We start from the raw sequence: 15,872 nt of genomic DNA, 5'->3' as shown, positions 1-15,872 counted from the left end.
TTGACAGCCTAGTCCCTCATGGCCAGCTTTGCCCACAGTGTTTGGGGTTACGTGAAGCTCAAAGCCCAGAGAGCCACCAGTTCTGGGGAACAGGGCCACACCTTTTCTCGTACATGGAGCTAACCCTCAGCCTCACCTTCTCCTGAGGAAACCACACCATCCTCTCAATAAACACTCAGCCGGTCTCCAAATTCATCTGTGACTTTAACGGCTGGACAAGCAGATGGTTTCTGTGGTCATCCCGGACTGGAAGCTGGAGGGCTTCCTCCCAGGCTGAAGCCTGGCCCCCAGAAACTGGTAACCTAATGGGATTGCATGTGGGGCGCCTGAGTGGCTCAGTCGGTTGAGCATCCGACTTTGGTTCAGGTTGTGATCTTGCAGTTCGTGAGTTCAAGCCCTGCATTGGGCTCTCTGCTGTCCGTGCAGAGCCCGTTTCAGATCCTCTGTCCCTCTCTCTCTGCATCTCCTCCATTCTCTCTCTCACTCTCTCTCTGTCTCAAATTAAAGAAATTTTAAAAACACAAACCATATAGTCAGGGACGCCTGAGGGACGCCTGGGCAGCTCAGTCAGTTAAGCGCCTGACTTCGGGCCAGGTCACAATGTCACAGTTTGTGAGTTCAAAGCCCCACTTCGGGCTCTCTGCTGTCAGCACAGAGCCTCAGATCTCTGTCACCTTCTCCCTCTGCCCCTCCCCGCCTCTCAAAAATAAACATTAAAAAATATCACACTATAAAAAAAACCACATAGTCAGATTTCTGGATAGAGATTAGATTCTTCACTTCATGATTCATCAGGGGAAAAGGAAAGGTTTCGCGCATAAATCTAGACATGAAGTACCTATTAGCAGTCTGGCTGACTTCAAACACTCAATAAACAAATCACTCAAGTGTAAATATGATTCTCTCCAAGTGCCCTGCCCCCCCTCCATACTCCTCACATCCCCCCTGCCCCTCTGCCTGGGCCCTAGGGGGATGTGAGGCGGCTCCTGGGCTCATTTCCTGCCAGCTGGCCTGAAGGCGACCTGTGTCTGTGAGACCACGGAGCCCTGGAGAGCTGGCCTGTAATTGCACAAACGTGAACTCGTCTGCCTCTGGGGCAGAGAAAGAGCAGGAAAAGCACACTGTGGCCAGGTGAACGTGGGAATGGGTCCATGCCACACACCCACACACACACACACACACTCACACACACACGCTCACACACACACACAGGCTAATGACTAGCTACCTAAGAAGGAAAACATGGAACAAATGAGGCTCCAGCTGCACCCCCCCCCTCTCCAGCCCCCCACAGCTTCCATGAAATGTCCGCCCGTCACACAGAGAGGATCCGTCAAAGAGAGGGGTCAGAACCAGTTAGGAGGGCCGGTCGACTCCATACTTGAGGGTGAACTCCCTGGCCTCCCTGTGGAACAGCTCCGGATCTTGCTTCAGTAGGTCTGCGAGCTCCAACCGGACCGGCTGCCCCAGGTCTGGTCTGTTCACCAGCACGTTGAGGGCCTCCAAGACTGGGGAGAGAAGCCAGGTCAGGACATCAGGACGGAGAGAAAAATCCTGGGAAGGAGGCGATGGCAGCCCCCTCCCAGATCCCCTGGCACCTCCATGCTCACTCCATGGGGGACCCCAAGGAGGTTGATTTCTTAGGATGATGACATTACAACCAAGTTAAAAGCCCTTCATTCCTCACTGACGGTGCCTAAAGCCCTGTCTGGCTATGTCAGTGCTTTTCAAACCATGTTCCATGGCTTCATAGAAACGTCTCATCGTGGAGGTCAATGAGATAAATGGGGTTTCTGTTTCCAACAAGAGCCACCCTGTTTTTCTGTTTGATATTAAGATTCCAAATAGCCCTAAGTCGGGCTCCACGCTGACCGTATGTCGCCCGCTTGGGATTCTCTCTCTCCCTCTCTCTCTGCCTCTCCTCTGCTTGCTCTCTTTCTCTCTCAAAATAAATGAAATAAAAAATTTTTTTTAAAAAAGGATTCCAAATAAATCAACTTTTATTTGGGAAAAGGGGTTCTGAGGCTCCAGACTGTAAAGTGCTATTGCCCCGTGGCTCCTAACCTTTCACATGGCTCTGGGATGGCTCTGGGAACCAGGAGAAGGCGGTGGGCCATCTCTCGAGGCACATGCACATGTGAATACGCGCCAACATGCAGTTCTAAGTTAAGAGTGCTGCACAGACCCCCTAAGCTCACCCAAGAACCACTCCTCCTCCCCACCCCCCGCCCCCCGGGACCTTGTTTCTAAGGCTAAGAACTCCTGAGCTGGTCCAGGGGCACCTGAGTGGCTCAGCTGGTTAACCGTCCAACTTCGGCTCTGGTTGTGATCTCACGGTTCGTGGGTTCGAGCCCCGCGTCGGGCTCTGTGCTGACAGCTCAGAGCCTGGAGCCTGCTTCAGATTCTGTGTCTCCCTCTCTCTCTGCCCCTCCCCCACTCATGTTCTGTTTCTGTCTCTCAAAAATGAATAAATGTTAAAAAAAAATTTTAAATAAACACTAAAAAAACAAAAGAAAAGAATTCCTGAGTTGGTTCACGCACCGATGACGTTCACGGACTCTATAGAAATGCACTGTCCAATATGGTAGCCACTAGCCACATGCAGATCTCTAAATTGAAAGGAATTAAAATGAACTGCAATCAGGAATTCAGGTCAGTCGCAGGACCACACTTCAGGTGCTCCATCGCCACCTGTCGCAGAGGCTAGGGAAGTGGACAGGGCAGCCATGGATCATTTCCATCACTACAGAAAGTTCTGCGGGGTAGTGCTGGTCTAGAGTCAGCCAAGCCCGGCTGTGAGTCCCAGCTCTGCCACTTGCCAGCGGGACGACCACAGGCCAGTGCTTCACTTACCACAGGCCTCACGGTGCTCATCTATGCAATGGGCAATGCGAGCACTCCGCATGGGGCTGCTGGGGGACTGGATGAAGGTAGTGTGTGAAGCTCCTAGCACAGGGCAGAAAGCGTTTAATCCACATGTACTGCCATTACTGGGCCAATCCCCTCAACTGTCATTTAGGGCTCTGAGCCTGCGAAGGAGCAGACCTCGGCAAGGTCTGCAGACAGAGCAACAGAGCCCGTCCCTCCCAGACCCGTGGCCACGCTGCTCTGTCCCACCTGCCCAGGTAGAAAGCCGAGGCAGGACCAGGTCAGCAGGCCCAGGATCTGAGGACGCGTCCCTTCTATCTGAAGACAGGCTCAGCTGAGACCCGCCATTTTTATCTCCCCTCTTTGGGGCGTTTTCGGATTCAAAATCAGTCCCATCACCTCTCCTCCAGGATCAGACCCTCCCGTTAGGCGAGGCCCAGCCCCACCTTGGCAGGTCTTGGTGTAAGGACTCCAGTTCTCCTTGCTGATGATGGGCAGGCAAACCTCTCCATTGTGGCCCACGTTGGGGTGGTAGATCCTGGTGGTGAATGTCACCGTAGGGGGCTTGAACGGATAGTCCTCAGGGAAGTTGATGCGCAGGTGGAAAGCCTTGAGGTTGTAGGGTGGCTTCTCCTGCGCAAGAGAAGGGGTGAAGCTCTGTTCCAGCACACGTCTGCTCTGAAAAGCCTGTTTTCCTCCCGGGGCCTTGGTCTGGCGGCCCCTCTCCCGGCCTCGCCCCTGGACTCCGAGGAGTCCTCTGTGGCACGCCCAGGTGGGACCATGAACGGACACGGGTGGCTCCTGTACTCACTGGGCAACTGAGCCGCGGATGAGTGGAGTCACAAAAGAACACTGGCCTGGGAGTCACAAAAGTCCCACCCTGGCTCTTCCTGTGCAACAACTGTGGGCCAGCCACCTCCCACCTTTGGGCCTCAGCTTCCTCGTTCGAAAACGGGGTCACGTTTGACTAGGACTATCTCAGCTCTTTTTTTTTCAATGGATAATCAATTTCTGTCCATTTCTACTGAAAAAGAATCGACAAACACGATGGTGTAAGTGGATGGTAAAATGACTACCACCATGGGCTCAGCGAACGTCTGTCTTCTCACACAGATACAATTAAAAAGAAAAGATGGGGCGCCCGGGTGGCTCAGTCGGTTAAGCATCCAACTCTTGGTTTCGCCTCAGGTCATGACTGCATGGTTCATGAGTTTGAGCCCCGCATCCTGCTCTGTGCTGACAGTGCAGAGCCTGCTTGGGATTCTCTCTCTCTCTCTCTCTCTCTCTCTCTCCCTCTCTCCCTCTCTCCCTCTCTCTCTGCCCTTCCCCTGCTCTCTAAACAAACAAACAGGGGCGCCTGGGTGGCTCGGTCGGTTAAGCGTCCGACTTCGGCTCAGGTCATGATCTCACGGTCCGTGAGTTCGAGCCCCGCGTTGGGCTCTGTGCTGACAGCTCGGAACCTGGAGCCTGTTTCGGATTCTGTGTCTCCCTCTCTCTCTTTCCCTCCTCTGTTCATGCTCTGCCTCTCTCTGTCTCAAAAATAAATGAACGTTAAAAAAAATAAACAAATAAATAAATAAACTTTTAAAAATTCCATCTATAGATGAGTTCATATAGAATTTGTCTTTCTCGGGGCGCCTGGGTGGCGCAGTCGGTTAAGCGTCCGACTTCAGCCAGGTCACGATCTCGCGGTCCGTGAGTTCGAGCCCCGCGTCAGGCTCTGGGCTGATGGCTCGGAGCCTGGAGCCTGTTTCCGATTCTGTGTCTCCCTCTCTCTCTGCCCCTCCCCCGTTCATGCTCTGTCTCTCTCTGTCCCAAAAATAAATAAAAAACGTTGAAAAAAAAAAATTAAAAAAAAAAAAGAATTTGTCTTTCTCTGCCTGACTCATTTCACTTAGCATAATGCCTTCAAGGTCCGTCCATGATGCCACAAATGGCCATCTCAGCTTCAACGTCTTCATGTTGCAAAAGAAGAATGCAATAGAAGAATGAAGCATAGGAGAAATCATTACTGGGGGGGGCGGAATGGAGAAAATGAGGGGATCATAAGAAGTCAGGGGCTTGGGAATGTAAAATGGTGCGGCCACTGTGGAAAAACGTATGGCAATTCCTCAAAAATCTAAACATAGAGGGGGCGCCTGGGTGGCTCAGTCGGTTAAGCATCCAACTTCGGCTCAGGTCATGATCTCATGGTTCGTGGGTTCGAGCCCCGAGTCAGGCTCAGAGCCTGCAGCCTGCTTCGGATCCTGTGTCTCCCTCTCTCTCTGTCCCTCCCCTCCTCATGCTCTGTCTTTCTCTCTCAAATGGATTAAAAAATTTAAAAAAAAATCCAAACACAGAATTAGCATGGGATCCATGCTAACAACCCAAATACTCACTGATGGATGAATGCAGAAACAAAATGTGGCATACATGTACAATGGAATATTATTCACCCTTAAAAAGGAATGAAAGTCTGACGTGTGCCCCAACATGGATGAACTTTGAAGACATTATGCTAAGTGAAACAAGCTAGAGAAAAAAGAACAAACACTGTATGACTCCACTTACGTGAGGTACCCAGAATAGTCAGATTCACAGCCATAAAATAGAAAATGAGATGCCAGGTGATGGGGCGGGGCAGGGGGAGAGGGAATGGGGAGTCAGTGTTTCATGGGTACAGAGTTTCGGAAGGGGAAGATGAAAACGTTCTGGAGGTGGGTGATGGGGACAGTTGCACAACAATGCAATGGGGTTAGTGCCCCTGAACTGTAAACATAAAAAGGGTAAATATTGTTATTGTGTACTTTACCATAAAAAAAAAATTTTACAGAAAGAAAGAACTCGGGGGCTGGAGTGACTGGGGGTCAGGGGTAGCCAGGGGCCAGTAGAAGACCCTCCGGACTTCGAGCAACCTGAAAAACTTTCCTGGGTGCCTATTCTGTGCCACCTTGTGTTAAGAGCTTGACAAACATTAGTCCATGCAGCAGAGGGCAGGGGTTCCATGGACTTTGGAGCCACGGTATGAATATTGGCTCTGCCACTCTAGCTGTGTGACCTTAGGCAAGTAACTTAACCTCTGTGCTTCCCTATGACAATAATAGGCTTCTTCATACAGCTTATGTGACAACTAAATGAGTTAATTTATGTTAAGGGCTTAGAACAGCACATGGAAAGCACTATCTGTGTGTCAGTAGGTAATACAGCAGGTATTATGAAAACTCACCACTATTAGCATCTACATTTTCAGATGAGGAAGCTCAAGTTCAATGTCTTGTAACTTGCCCAGGGCCCCAGTGGAGTGCTGGAGGGGAACCCAGAATTGCCAACTCTATGTCTCCACATGTGAGCACTAGTCTACACCCCTAGAAGGGGGGAGCCCCAGAACTCGGGTGACCCCAGCACAGAGTCCAGGGGCTTCCGGCTGCTTCTAAAGCTCCAGATCCTTTCAGAGCCTTCGTTACTGAGAAGACAGGACAAGGACATATGGATGTAAGCCCACAGTCAAAGTCTTAAGAGAACTCCTCTTAGCAGAGGGCAAAGGGGAGCCATAGGGGTCTTGGGTGTGTCTGAGATAAGAGATGGGGCAACTGTATAGGGCAGGTAAGGAAAATGGCTCAGCTTTTCATTCTTGATGATAAGAGACCAAGGCCTGTGCAGTGGAGACAGAGCCGAGCATGAGGCCTCAGAAAAGGACGGGAGAATGTCCATGTGTCCTGTCTGCAGGGTTGCATGCTGGGCTTCCTGGGTCTTAACAGAGGAGCCTTGGACTTGAGGGCCCTGGGAGCCCACCCCAGCTCTGCCTCAAGCCCACCATGTGGCTTTGAGCTCCTCCAGGAATCGGGATCCTCATCTGTAAAATGAAGAAGCTGGGCCACCCCGAGGGCTTTCATACTATACCTTAGGGTCAGCTGAGAAAGTCTGATTTCCTTCTAAGCTTTCGGTTTATTTTTCATTATTTTTTTTTTAAGTTTACTTTATTTGAGAGAGAGAGAGAGTGAAAGTCAGAGAGAGAGGAGAGAGAGAGAGAATCCCAAGCAGGCTCCCCACTGTCAGCGCAGACCCCCATGTGAGGCTCGATCTCACCAACTGTGGGATCATGACCCAAGCCAAGATCAAGAGTCAGGTACTTAGCCAACTGAGCCACCCAGGTGCCCCTGAGTTTGGGGCTTAAAAAAAGCACTCGGCTATTCTTCCAGCTCTGCCACCTTATTCTTTTTTTTTTTTTTTTTTTTTTTACAAAAAAAATTCATTGCTAAGTGCTTAGAGAAGAGTTGGTGTAGGTGTTGGCCAACTGTCTCACTGGAAGGGGGCTTCTTTGCTGAAGCTGTGGAGAACTGAACTTTAGTCTCAACAAAACTGCCATTGGATAAAGTATTATGAAAACTCACCACTATCAGCATCTACTATTATATTATATTATATTATATTATATTATATTATATTATAATTATATTATTATATTTTATATTACATTATATTAATACTATTATATTATACTACTATTATGTCATTTTGGCAGCACTGATAATTGGAAGCTAATCATAAACTTATTTTGTTCTGCATCAATATCCTAAGAGCCCTAGAATTTTTTTTTCCAACCTCAAAAGTGATCCTATTTTAGCCATTAGTAAATCATAGAAAAGTCAGTATCCTGCCACCTCATTCTGTGTGACAAGTTCCTCAACCGCCTCAGGCTCCATTTCCCCAACCCTAAAAAGATGTCAGTCTTCCTCACGGAGCGGTTGAGAGGGCTCAGTACGACTGCTCAGGCAATGCCCTGGAAACAGGGCTCGGTCCACAGTGGGTAATGAATGGCAACTCTTACTATTAGCTTTCAAAAGCTCATCCCGCTGTCAGCTTCCGTGATAAGAGGTGACAAGTGGGGCCACCTTGGTGAGCATGTATACGGAGACTGAGCTTTTAAGGGACAATCTGTCAGCTCATCCCACAGACCTGTCTGGGTTCTCCTTCCCCTGCCCTCCAACCATTCCTCCTTTACGGCTTCATCAGGCACCTCTGGGCCCCCTTAGCTGGCTGTTCTGCATCAGCCTTTGGTCCCCCAATCCCAAGTGTTGAGAGTGACAAAAATGTCTTTTGTTATGTTAATGAGGTAGCTTTGGAAGCACCTAAGGAGGGGGGCTATAGTTGGGGGAACCAACCAGGGTGTTAGAGGGTTGGAGGGGAGAAGGGCTAGAGTTCAGTCACCAAAGGCCAAAGATTTAATCAATCATGCTTACGAAATAAAGCCTCTTCAGAGAGCTTCTGGGCTGGTGAACGCGTGTTGGCTTGGGGAGATGGCGTGTCCAGAGAGGGCACGGAAGCCCCGCACCCTTCCCCCATCTTGCACTGGCAATCTAGCAAGTAAAATGCTTCTGAGTTCTGTGAGCCGCCCTAGCAAATTAAGTGAACCTGAAGAAGGGGTCATGGGAGCCTCTGATTTATAACCATTCAGTCAGAAGCAACCGGGACTTGGGACTGACATCTGAGGGGAGGAGGGGGAGGGTGTGTAGAAGGGACAGTCATGTGGAACCCAGCCTTTAATCTGTGGGATCCGATGCTATCTCCAGGGTAGATGGAGTCAGAAGTGAGTTAAATAGTAGGACACAGGACATCCAGGGGCACCTGGGTGGCTCAGCTGGTTAAGCATCCGACTCTTGATTTCAGCTCAGGTCATGATCTCATGGTTGGTGGGTTCAAGCTCCAAGTTGGGCTCTGTGCTTGCAGTGCGGGACTTGCTTGGGATTCTCTCTCCTTCTCTCTGTTCCTCCCCTGTTCGCACTCTCTGCCTCTCTCTAAATAAATAAGCATTAAAACATGTTTTTGGGAGGGCGCCTGGGTGGCTCAGTTGGTGAAGCGTCCAACTTCGGCTCAGGTCATGATCTCATGGTTCACAGGTTCGAGCCCTGTATCGGGCTCCGTGCTTCTGTCTCCCTCTCTCTCTGCCCCTCCCCTGCTCATAATCTGTCTCTCTCTCTCAAAAATAAATAAAACATTTTAAAAATTCTAAAAATATTGTTTTTAATAGTAGGACACCCAGCTGGTGTCCTAAGAATTGCTTGGAGGTGGGGCAGAGACACCCCTCCACACGCTGGAATTGTGCTCAGACCAGAAGACGCCCCACCTTGTCTTGCCGACTGTGATTTCACAGTATTCTCTGAAATGTGACGTCCCCCAGGTGTCCCTGTCGCCCACCTTCTGCCTTCTCACCCCTCCTCCACCTATACTCTCATCCACCTCAGAGCTAGCCTCCCTGGGGCATCTAATCAGTCCCTGGAGCACCTTCTAGCACCTTCTTCCTCTGGCCCCTGAGGCCCAGAGCAGCTGTCCTCACTCCAAGCCAGGTAAACGGATTGCTTCAACCTAGCAGCCCACTGGACACGACCAAAGTTCGTATGTTGCCCCAAGTCAAGCCTTTCCCTATTTTTCAGGACTACAGGCCGGTTGAAAGAGAAGAGGGCACAATCCAGGCCATTGCACTGTCGGTAAAAAGACCAAATCCTAAATAATCAAATGAATGGTTCTTTTTATCTTCCAAAGAGCTAATGACAAGTTTCACTGTTTTAATTTTTATGTCCATGTAACTAAAGGTGTATAGATGACTCTCCCATAGAAAAGATCTTCAGTCTATTAATAATAAAAGAGAAATCCTGCATGCAGATTGGTCCACTAGAATATTATTTTCAGGGGGAGATTTTACTGAGAGAGATCTAATAAATGGAGACAAATCAGAATGGTAAAGATGAGTTATCTACGTCGCCATATGTAACAACAGTTGTCCGGTCATTATATTATTGTACATCTGGAAATAATATACCACTGTAGGTTAACTATGCTAGAATAAAAAAGAAATAGTTGTCTGAAATACGATCTTTAAATTTATTTTTGGGGGACGCCTGGGTGGCTCAGTTGGTTAAGCATCCAACTTTGGCTCAGGTCATGATCTCGTGGTTTGTGAGTTCGAGCCCCGCGTCGGGCTCCGTGCTGAAGCTCAGAGCCTGGACGCTGCTTCGGATTCTGTGTCTCCGTCTCTCTCTCCTCCCCCCGCCCACTCATGCTCTCTCTCCCTCTCTCAAAAATAAATACACATTAAACAAAATTTTTTAAAAAGACTATCAATTTTAAAAAAACATTAATTTTTTTAAAATTTACTTATTTATTTGGAGATAGAGAGTGTGCGTAGAGGAGGGGCAGAGAGAGAGGGAGAGATAGAGAAGCCCAAGCAGGCTCCGCACTGTCAGCAGAGAGTCCTGTGTGAGGCTCAAACCCACAAACCGTGAGATCATGCCCTGAGCCGAAATCAAGAGTCGGACACTCAACCAACTGAGCCACCCCGGCACCCCAGGAGTATGACCTTTAAAAGAAAACAAAATAGGGGCGCCTGGGTGGCGCAGTCGGTTAAGCGTCCGACTTCAGCCAGGTCACGATCTCGCGGTCCGTGAGTTCGAGCCCCGCGTCAGGCTCTGGGCTGATGGCTCGGAGCCTGGAGCCTGTTTCCGATTCTGTGTCTCCCTCTCTCTCTGCCCCTCCCCCGTTCATGCTCTGTCTCTCTCTGTCCCAAAAATAAATAAATAAACGTTGAAAAAAAAAAACTTTAAAAAAAAAAAATAAATAAAAGAAAACAAAATACATTTTGGGTTTGGAGGAGCAAATTCTACCAACTACGAACAGAAACTTTATCCCCAGCCTCCGACAGAGATCCAAGAGATCTTTTCTTTCTTCTTCTGATGCTGTTTGTCTGTTGTAGCTTCTTGGTGGGCATGGTGACTACCGGTTTGAGGACAGGCTCTCCTACCAGATCCAAAAATCTTTTAACCTCTTCATCGGTCTGCTCTGACCTCAGAAGCAATCAGTCCAGAGACCTCCTCTACCAACGACTGACCTCCAGTTACAAAAAGGACTCCACGACAGGGGAAGTTCTCACCCAGTCCTCAGCCTCCCTGCCCATGGCTTTGGCCTGTCACCCTAATCAAAGGCCATGATCCCCGGCGACACTTACAGGCAGGAGGAGGGCGTGCCACACCAGGACATCGGCATCATGGCTGAACAGGTTCCGTAGGTACTGGGGAAGCTTTGCCTGGAGACTCTCCAGCTCCTGCAGGGGATGCATCAGTGAGCAGCTTGCCGGTCTCCCCTACTTCAGCCCCCCACCTCCCTGTCCCAGCAGTGAGCTGTCCCAAGTTTCAAAAAGGACACCCTCAGAGGCAGAAGCCGGCGAAGTCAGAGCCCTCAACTACTGAGCACTCAGAATGTGTCAGGCACAGCGCTATGTGCTTTAAGTGACTTATCCAACTTCAGGCTCACCAAGCTCTGTAGGTACTGGGTGGGAGGAAGGTGCAGATCGCTGCTTCCAGATGTTACCACTTGGGAGTAAACTCTCTTCAGAGCCTTTCCTCCTGAAACCAAGATACCACCTGACCTCTGTCATCTTGCTGTCTTCCTGAAAGGTCCTAACTCTCTCCCTCCCTCCCTCCCTCCCTTCTTCTCACGGCATGCACTGCGTGTCTGGCATGACGACAGGCCCTTACAGTGCTCAGAGTGGACAGCAAAGACAAAGTCCTCCAGACCAGGCCTGGGGAAGGAAGATGGTTCAGGCAGACTGCAGCAGAGAAACACATCACGCAGAGAAACAAGGGGACAAGGAGTGACTCACCCCATCCCCTAGAGAGGTAGCCCAGATACCCGGACATCAGCGGATTCTCCCTATAGCCCTTAACAGAGCATCCTCTAATGACACTTGAGTAAGAAGGGCCCAGCCCTCGAGAACTTTGCTGGAGTGATGGCAGAAAGGTGAATGTGACTATGTGAATAACGGGTACGGACACATAATAGGGAAGAGGACAGGGGAGCGGGAAGGTTTCACAGAGGGCGCCACTGTGCCAGGCCATGCAGGGAAGGGGACAGGCACCAAGGCAGAGGCCGGGTCAGAGCAAAGATACAGTGTGTTCCATGCAAGCTCAATAGTTATTGATGGAAAAGGGTTCCACGGTCAAGTACATCGGAAAGCACAAAGCTAAACAGATTCCTTTACTGCAGGACTTCCCAGAGACTTCAATGTGCTATTGTGCATCACAAATCTCCAAGCTGTGCACCCACAGCATGCAGAACTTCTCAAACACATCGACCAAGGAACCCGTCTCCTCTTCGGAGGTCAACAGACTTTTTTTTTCTTTGAAAACAAAACAATAACAATAACAGATAAGAAGACATTCAAGGGCAAGGTCATATGCCTCTGGAACAGCAAATGGGTATAAACCATTGGTTTTCAACTGGGGGCAGTTTGATCCCACACCCCCAGCGGACACTAGGCAATGGCTAGGCTTTTTTTTTTTTTTTTTTTTTAAAGTAGGCTTCACAGCCAGTGCAGAGCCCAATGCAGGGCTTGAACTCATGACTCTGAGCTCAAGACCTGAGCTGATGGGGCACCTGGGTGGCTCAGTCAGTTAAGCATCTGACTCTTGATTTTTTTTTTTTTAATGTTTATTTATTTTTGAGACAGAGAGAGACAGAGCATGAATGGGGGAGGGGCAGAGAGAGAGGGAGACACAGAATCGGAAGCAGGCTCCAGGCTCTGAGCCATCAGCCCAGAGCCTGACGCAGGGCTCAAACTCACGAACCGTGAGATCGTGACCTGGGCCGAAGTCGGACGCTCAACCGACTGAGCCACCCAGGCGCCCCATGACTCTTGATTTTGGTTGGGGCCATGATCTGATGGTTCATGGGATGGAGACCCTGGTCAGGCTCTGTGTTGGCATCGCGGAGCCTGCTTGGGATTCTCTCTCTCCCCCTCTCCTGCCCCTCCCCCGCTCATGCACATGTGCACTTGTGCTCGCTCGCTCTCTCTCTCTTAAAAATAAATTAAAAAAAAAAAAAAAGACCTGAGCTGAGATCAAGAGTCGGAACGCTTAACCGAATGAGCCACCAGGCACCCCTAGAACATTTCTGGTTGTCACACATTGGGGGAGTGATGCCAGCATCTAGTGGGTTGAGGCCAGGGATGCCGACAAACATCTTACAAAGAATTAGCCAGCCCCAGATGTCAACAGTAACGAGGCTGGGAAACTGTGGTATAAACAAAGGTTGCTCAAAACCAGTTCACAGTTTGGGAGGGGCTTTTCATACTGTGGACCACATGAACTTTCTCTGAACCCCCAACATATAAACACAACCCTGGCCCCATCTCCTATCTCTTAGCTAGCCCATACTCTCTATTCATAACAAAAAACTGCTTCTTGTGCCTTCTGCACAGTCTCTGACCCCTCATTTATAATATTAAAATTTTTTGGGGGGGCGCCTGGGTGGCTCAGTCGGTTAAGCATCTGACTTCGGCTCAGGTCACGATCTCGCACTCCGTGAGTTCAAGCCCCGCGTCAGGCTCTGGGCTGACGGCTCAGAGCCTGGAGCCTGCTTCTGATTCTGTGTCTCCCTCTCTCTGCCCCTCCCCCGTTCATGCTCTGTTTCTCTCTGTCTCAAAAATAAATAAACGTTAAAAAAAAAATTTTTTTTTAATTTTTTTTTAATGTTTACTTATTTTTGAGAGTGAGACAGAGTGCAAGCAGGGGAAGGGGCAGAGAGAGAGGGAGATACAGACTCTGAAGCAGGCTCCAGGCTCTGAGCTGTCAGCACAGAGCTTGACATAGGGCTCAAATTCACGAGCCCTGAGATTATGACCTAAGCCAAAGTCAGGTGCTTAACCAACTGAGCCACCCAGGCGCTTCTGACCCCTCATTTATTTTTCACTCCATATTTGCTACCATGAGTCCTAGCTCCAGGATCATCTATGACTCTTTGGCAAGAATGTAGTTCTAGGTCAAATAGAGAAGCTGTGGAATGGACACTTTCCTGACTTTACTATAACTGAGATCATTTAGGACATTTCATTTCTTTTTTTTTTTTTTAATTTTTAAATGTTTATTTATTTTTGAGAGACAGAGAGAGACAGAGCATGAGTGGGGGAGGAGCAGAGAGAGAGGGAGACACAGAATCCAAAGCAGGATCCAGGCTCTGAGCTGTCGGCAAAGAGCCCGACATCAGGCTCAAACTCACGAACCGCGAGATCGTGACCTGAGCCAAAGTTGGATGCTCGACCAACTGAGCCACCCAGGTGCCCCTTGGGACTTTTCTGTTATAAATGAGTTCTGCCAAAAGATTCTGCAAGCCTGAGGATGTGAAACCGAACCTAGGACACTCAGCTCTTTCTTGAGGCCTATTAGGAAATCACCTGACTCAGAGAAATAGAAAATAAAAGTAAAGAGGCCACTGGAAGGGCGTGCAGGTTGGAGCCCTACCAACCTGGACTCCTATCCCAGTCCCATCACTCCTTACTGGGTGACCCTGGACAATCGAGTTATTCTCTCTGAGCCTCCACTTCCTCATCTGTAAAATGGGGGTATACGGCTTCTCTCACAGGGTTGCTGTGAGAATCTGATGAGCTAACGTAAATGGCCAGGCACTTAGTGGTGCCAGTGTGATAAATACCGGCTCCTAGTTCTTTCCCACTTGGCTAGAGAGACCCTTTGCCCCGCTTTGTTGCCAATCTCCGGATTTCAGTTCTTCTGGATTGAGCCTGCTCTGTGTTCCAACCTGAGACTCTCTAACTCTCAAAGGCGGAGAGGAGAAGGCAGCCCTCTTCACCCCCTTAACCCTCCTCCCACTCTGCATACTGGAAGGGCACTTCCAAGAGATTCAAAGTCTGGGGCATGTCAGACCCATTTCACCTGACCTCTCTTCCTTCCCCACCTGTGCCCACCTCCCGGCTACACCCCTTCAAACACCCTGGGTTTTCCCACATCCTGGGGAGTTTGACCCTTCCCATCTTTCCAGACCTCATTTCAAATTGTGTCCCTAACTGGAAAGAAAGCTCAAAGGGAGGGGGGATTTTTGCTCATCTCTGCTTCCCTACTTCCTAGAACAGGAGCCAGCACATAACAGGCATTCGACAACATTTGTAGAAGGAATGAGTGCGCACCACCTACTCCGGGACACCTGCCAGCTGCGCCTTGGCATCTTTTCCCCCCGAGAATACCCAGGGAACTTTGTTCCCGATTCCTACTCAACACCCCATACTGGTCAGGACTCTAGAAACATAGGTACCCAATTAAGGGCAGGGCATGAGCTACTCCAAGGCAAAGACCTTGTTCTGGTTATCTCTGTCCCTAACCCCCTCCACTCCAGCAGAGCGCCTGGCTCCTGGAACCTTTCCAGCACCTCAGTGACAAGCAAGCAATTATTATCACAAGTTTCTTGTAGGAGAAAAGAAACCGAAACCAATTCGGGAGGAACCATCCGCATCCCCAGCGCAGCCCAAGGCGCCAGGGACAGCTCCGCTCCATACGCCCCCGCTTCCTCAGACTCCATCTCCTGCCCCTCTCGAAGACCTGCTCCTCCTCCCGGCCAAGCGGCGGTAATAGGGGCAAATAACCGCGCTCGGAAAGCCGGGGGAGGGATGCAAGGAGCAGGTCACGGGAGGCGAGAGGAGCCGCGAGAGAGGGGTCGCCCGACCTCCTTACCTTCGCCACCCGCTTGCTGGCAGACATCTCGGGACCGAGCGTGGGGGCTTCCGGGCGCGGGGGCTTCCGAGCGCAGCAACTGGACCTCGGCAGGCTAGCGGACTCGGAGCGCACCGCCCCCAGCCACGCCCCCAGCGCCACGCCCCCCCCCAGCCACGCCCCCGCGGCGCAGAGGACTCGGGTTCCCGCCTGCCCGCGCGGAGGGCTGGGCTCCCGGGACCCGCGCGCGCGCGCGGCCGGGGGCGCGGCGATCCCGGGAGCGCGCGGCGTTGCTTGTCCCTCGTGCCCGCTGGGGGGCGCCGTGCACCGGGCGGCGAGCCCCCGGGGGCGCGGCGCCGGTGCGTCCATCCGGGTTCTAGATGTAGCTCCGCCGCTGGAGGTCGCGCGTGGCCCGGCATCCCCACCGGCGCTTCCATGCCGCCGCCGGGACACCCTTTACGTGAGTCAGCACGGACTGCTTGAGGTGCCAGCGCAGCCCGGTCGCAGGTCGCCCGAGACCTCCGCCGTCAGACCGCC

The 15,872-nt window shown here is 50.7% G+C and overlaps 1 protein-coding gene across 2 annotated transcripts; it reads right to left on the bottom strand.

Moving 5' to 3' along the window:
• Window positions 1-753: 753 nt before the first annotated feature.
• On the bottom strand, window positions 754-15,491 carry UBE2L6 (ubiquitin conjugating enzyme E2 L6). Of its 2 annotated transcripts, XM_078433497.2 has the most exons (4): window positions 15,357-15,489; window positions 10,847-10,942; window positions 3,315-3,501; window positions 754-1,508 (listed from the first exon to the last, which is right to left on the bottom strand). In XM_078433497.2, the coding sequence occupies exons 1-4, from the start codon at window positions 15,381-15,383 to the stop codon at window positions 1,357-1,359; spliced, it is 462 nt and encodes a 153-aa protein (XP_078289623.1). In that variant the 5' UTR covers window positions 15,384-15,489; the 3' UTR covers window positions 754-1,356. The 2 variants fall into 2 exon arrangements, with proteins under 2 accessions (XP_078289623.1, XP_078289624.1); XM_078433498.2 differs by lacking the exon at window positions 10,847-10,942 and having other exon boundaries at window positions 15,357-15,491.
• Window positions 15,492-15,872: the final 381 nt, after the last annotated feature.

This window comes from Panthera onca, chromosome D1 (assembly GCF_046562875.1).
Source record: "Panthera onca isolate mPanOnc1 chromosome D1, mPanOnc1 haplotype 2, whole genome shotgun sequence".
NCBI lineage: Eukaryota > Metazoa > Chordata > Mammalia > Carnivora > Felidae > Panthera > Panthera onca.
This window is presented reverse-complemented; position numbering and strand designations above follow the sequence as displayed.

What these genes read in the sequence shown, in the direction of transcription:
- UBE2L6 (XM_078433497.2), bottom strand. Translation starts at nt 15,383, where the DNA reads ATGTCTGCCAGCAAGCGGGTGGCGAAG. An exon ending in CCAGCAAGCGGGTGGCGAAG is followed by an intron (nt 10,943 to 15,356) that starts GTAAGGAGGTCG and finishes CATCCCCTGCAG; the next exon opens with GAGCTGGAGAGTCTCCAGGC. An exon ending in TTACACCAAGACCTGCCAAG is followed by an intron (nt 1,509 to 3,314) that starts GTGGGGCTGGGC and finishes TTCTCTCCCCAG; the next exon opens with TCTTGGAGGCCCTCAACGTG.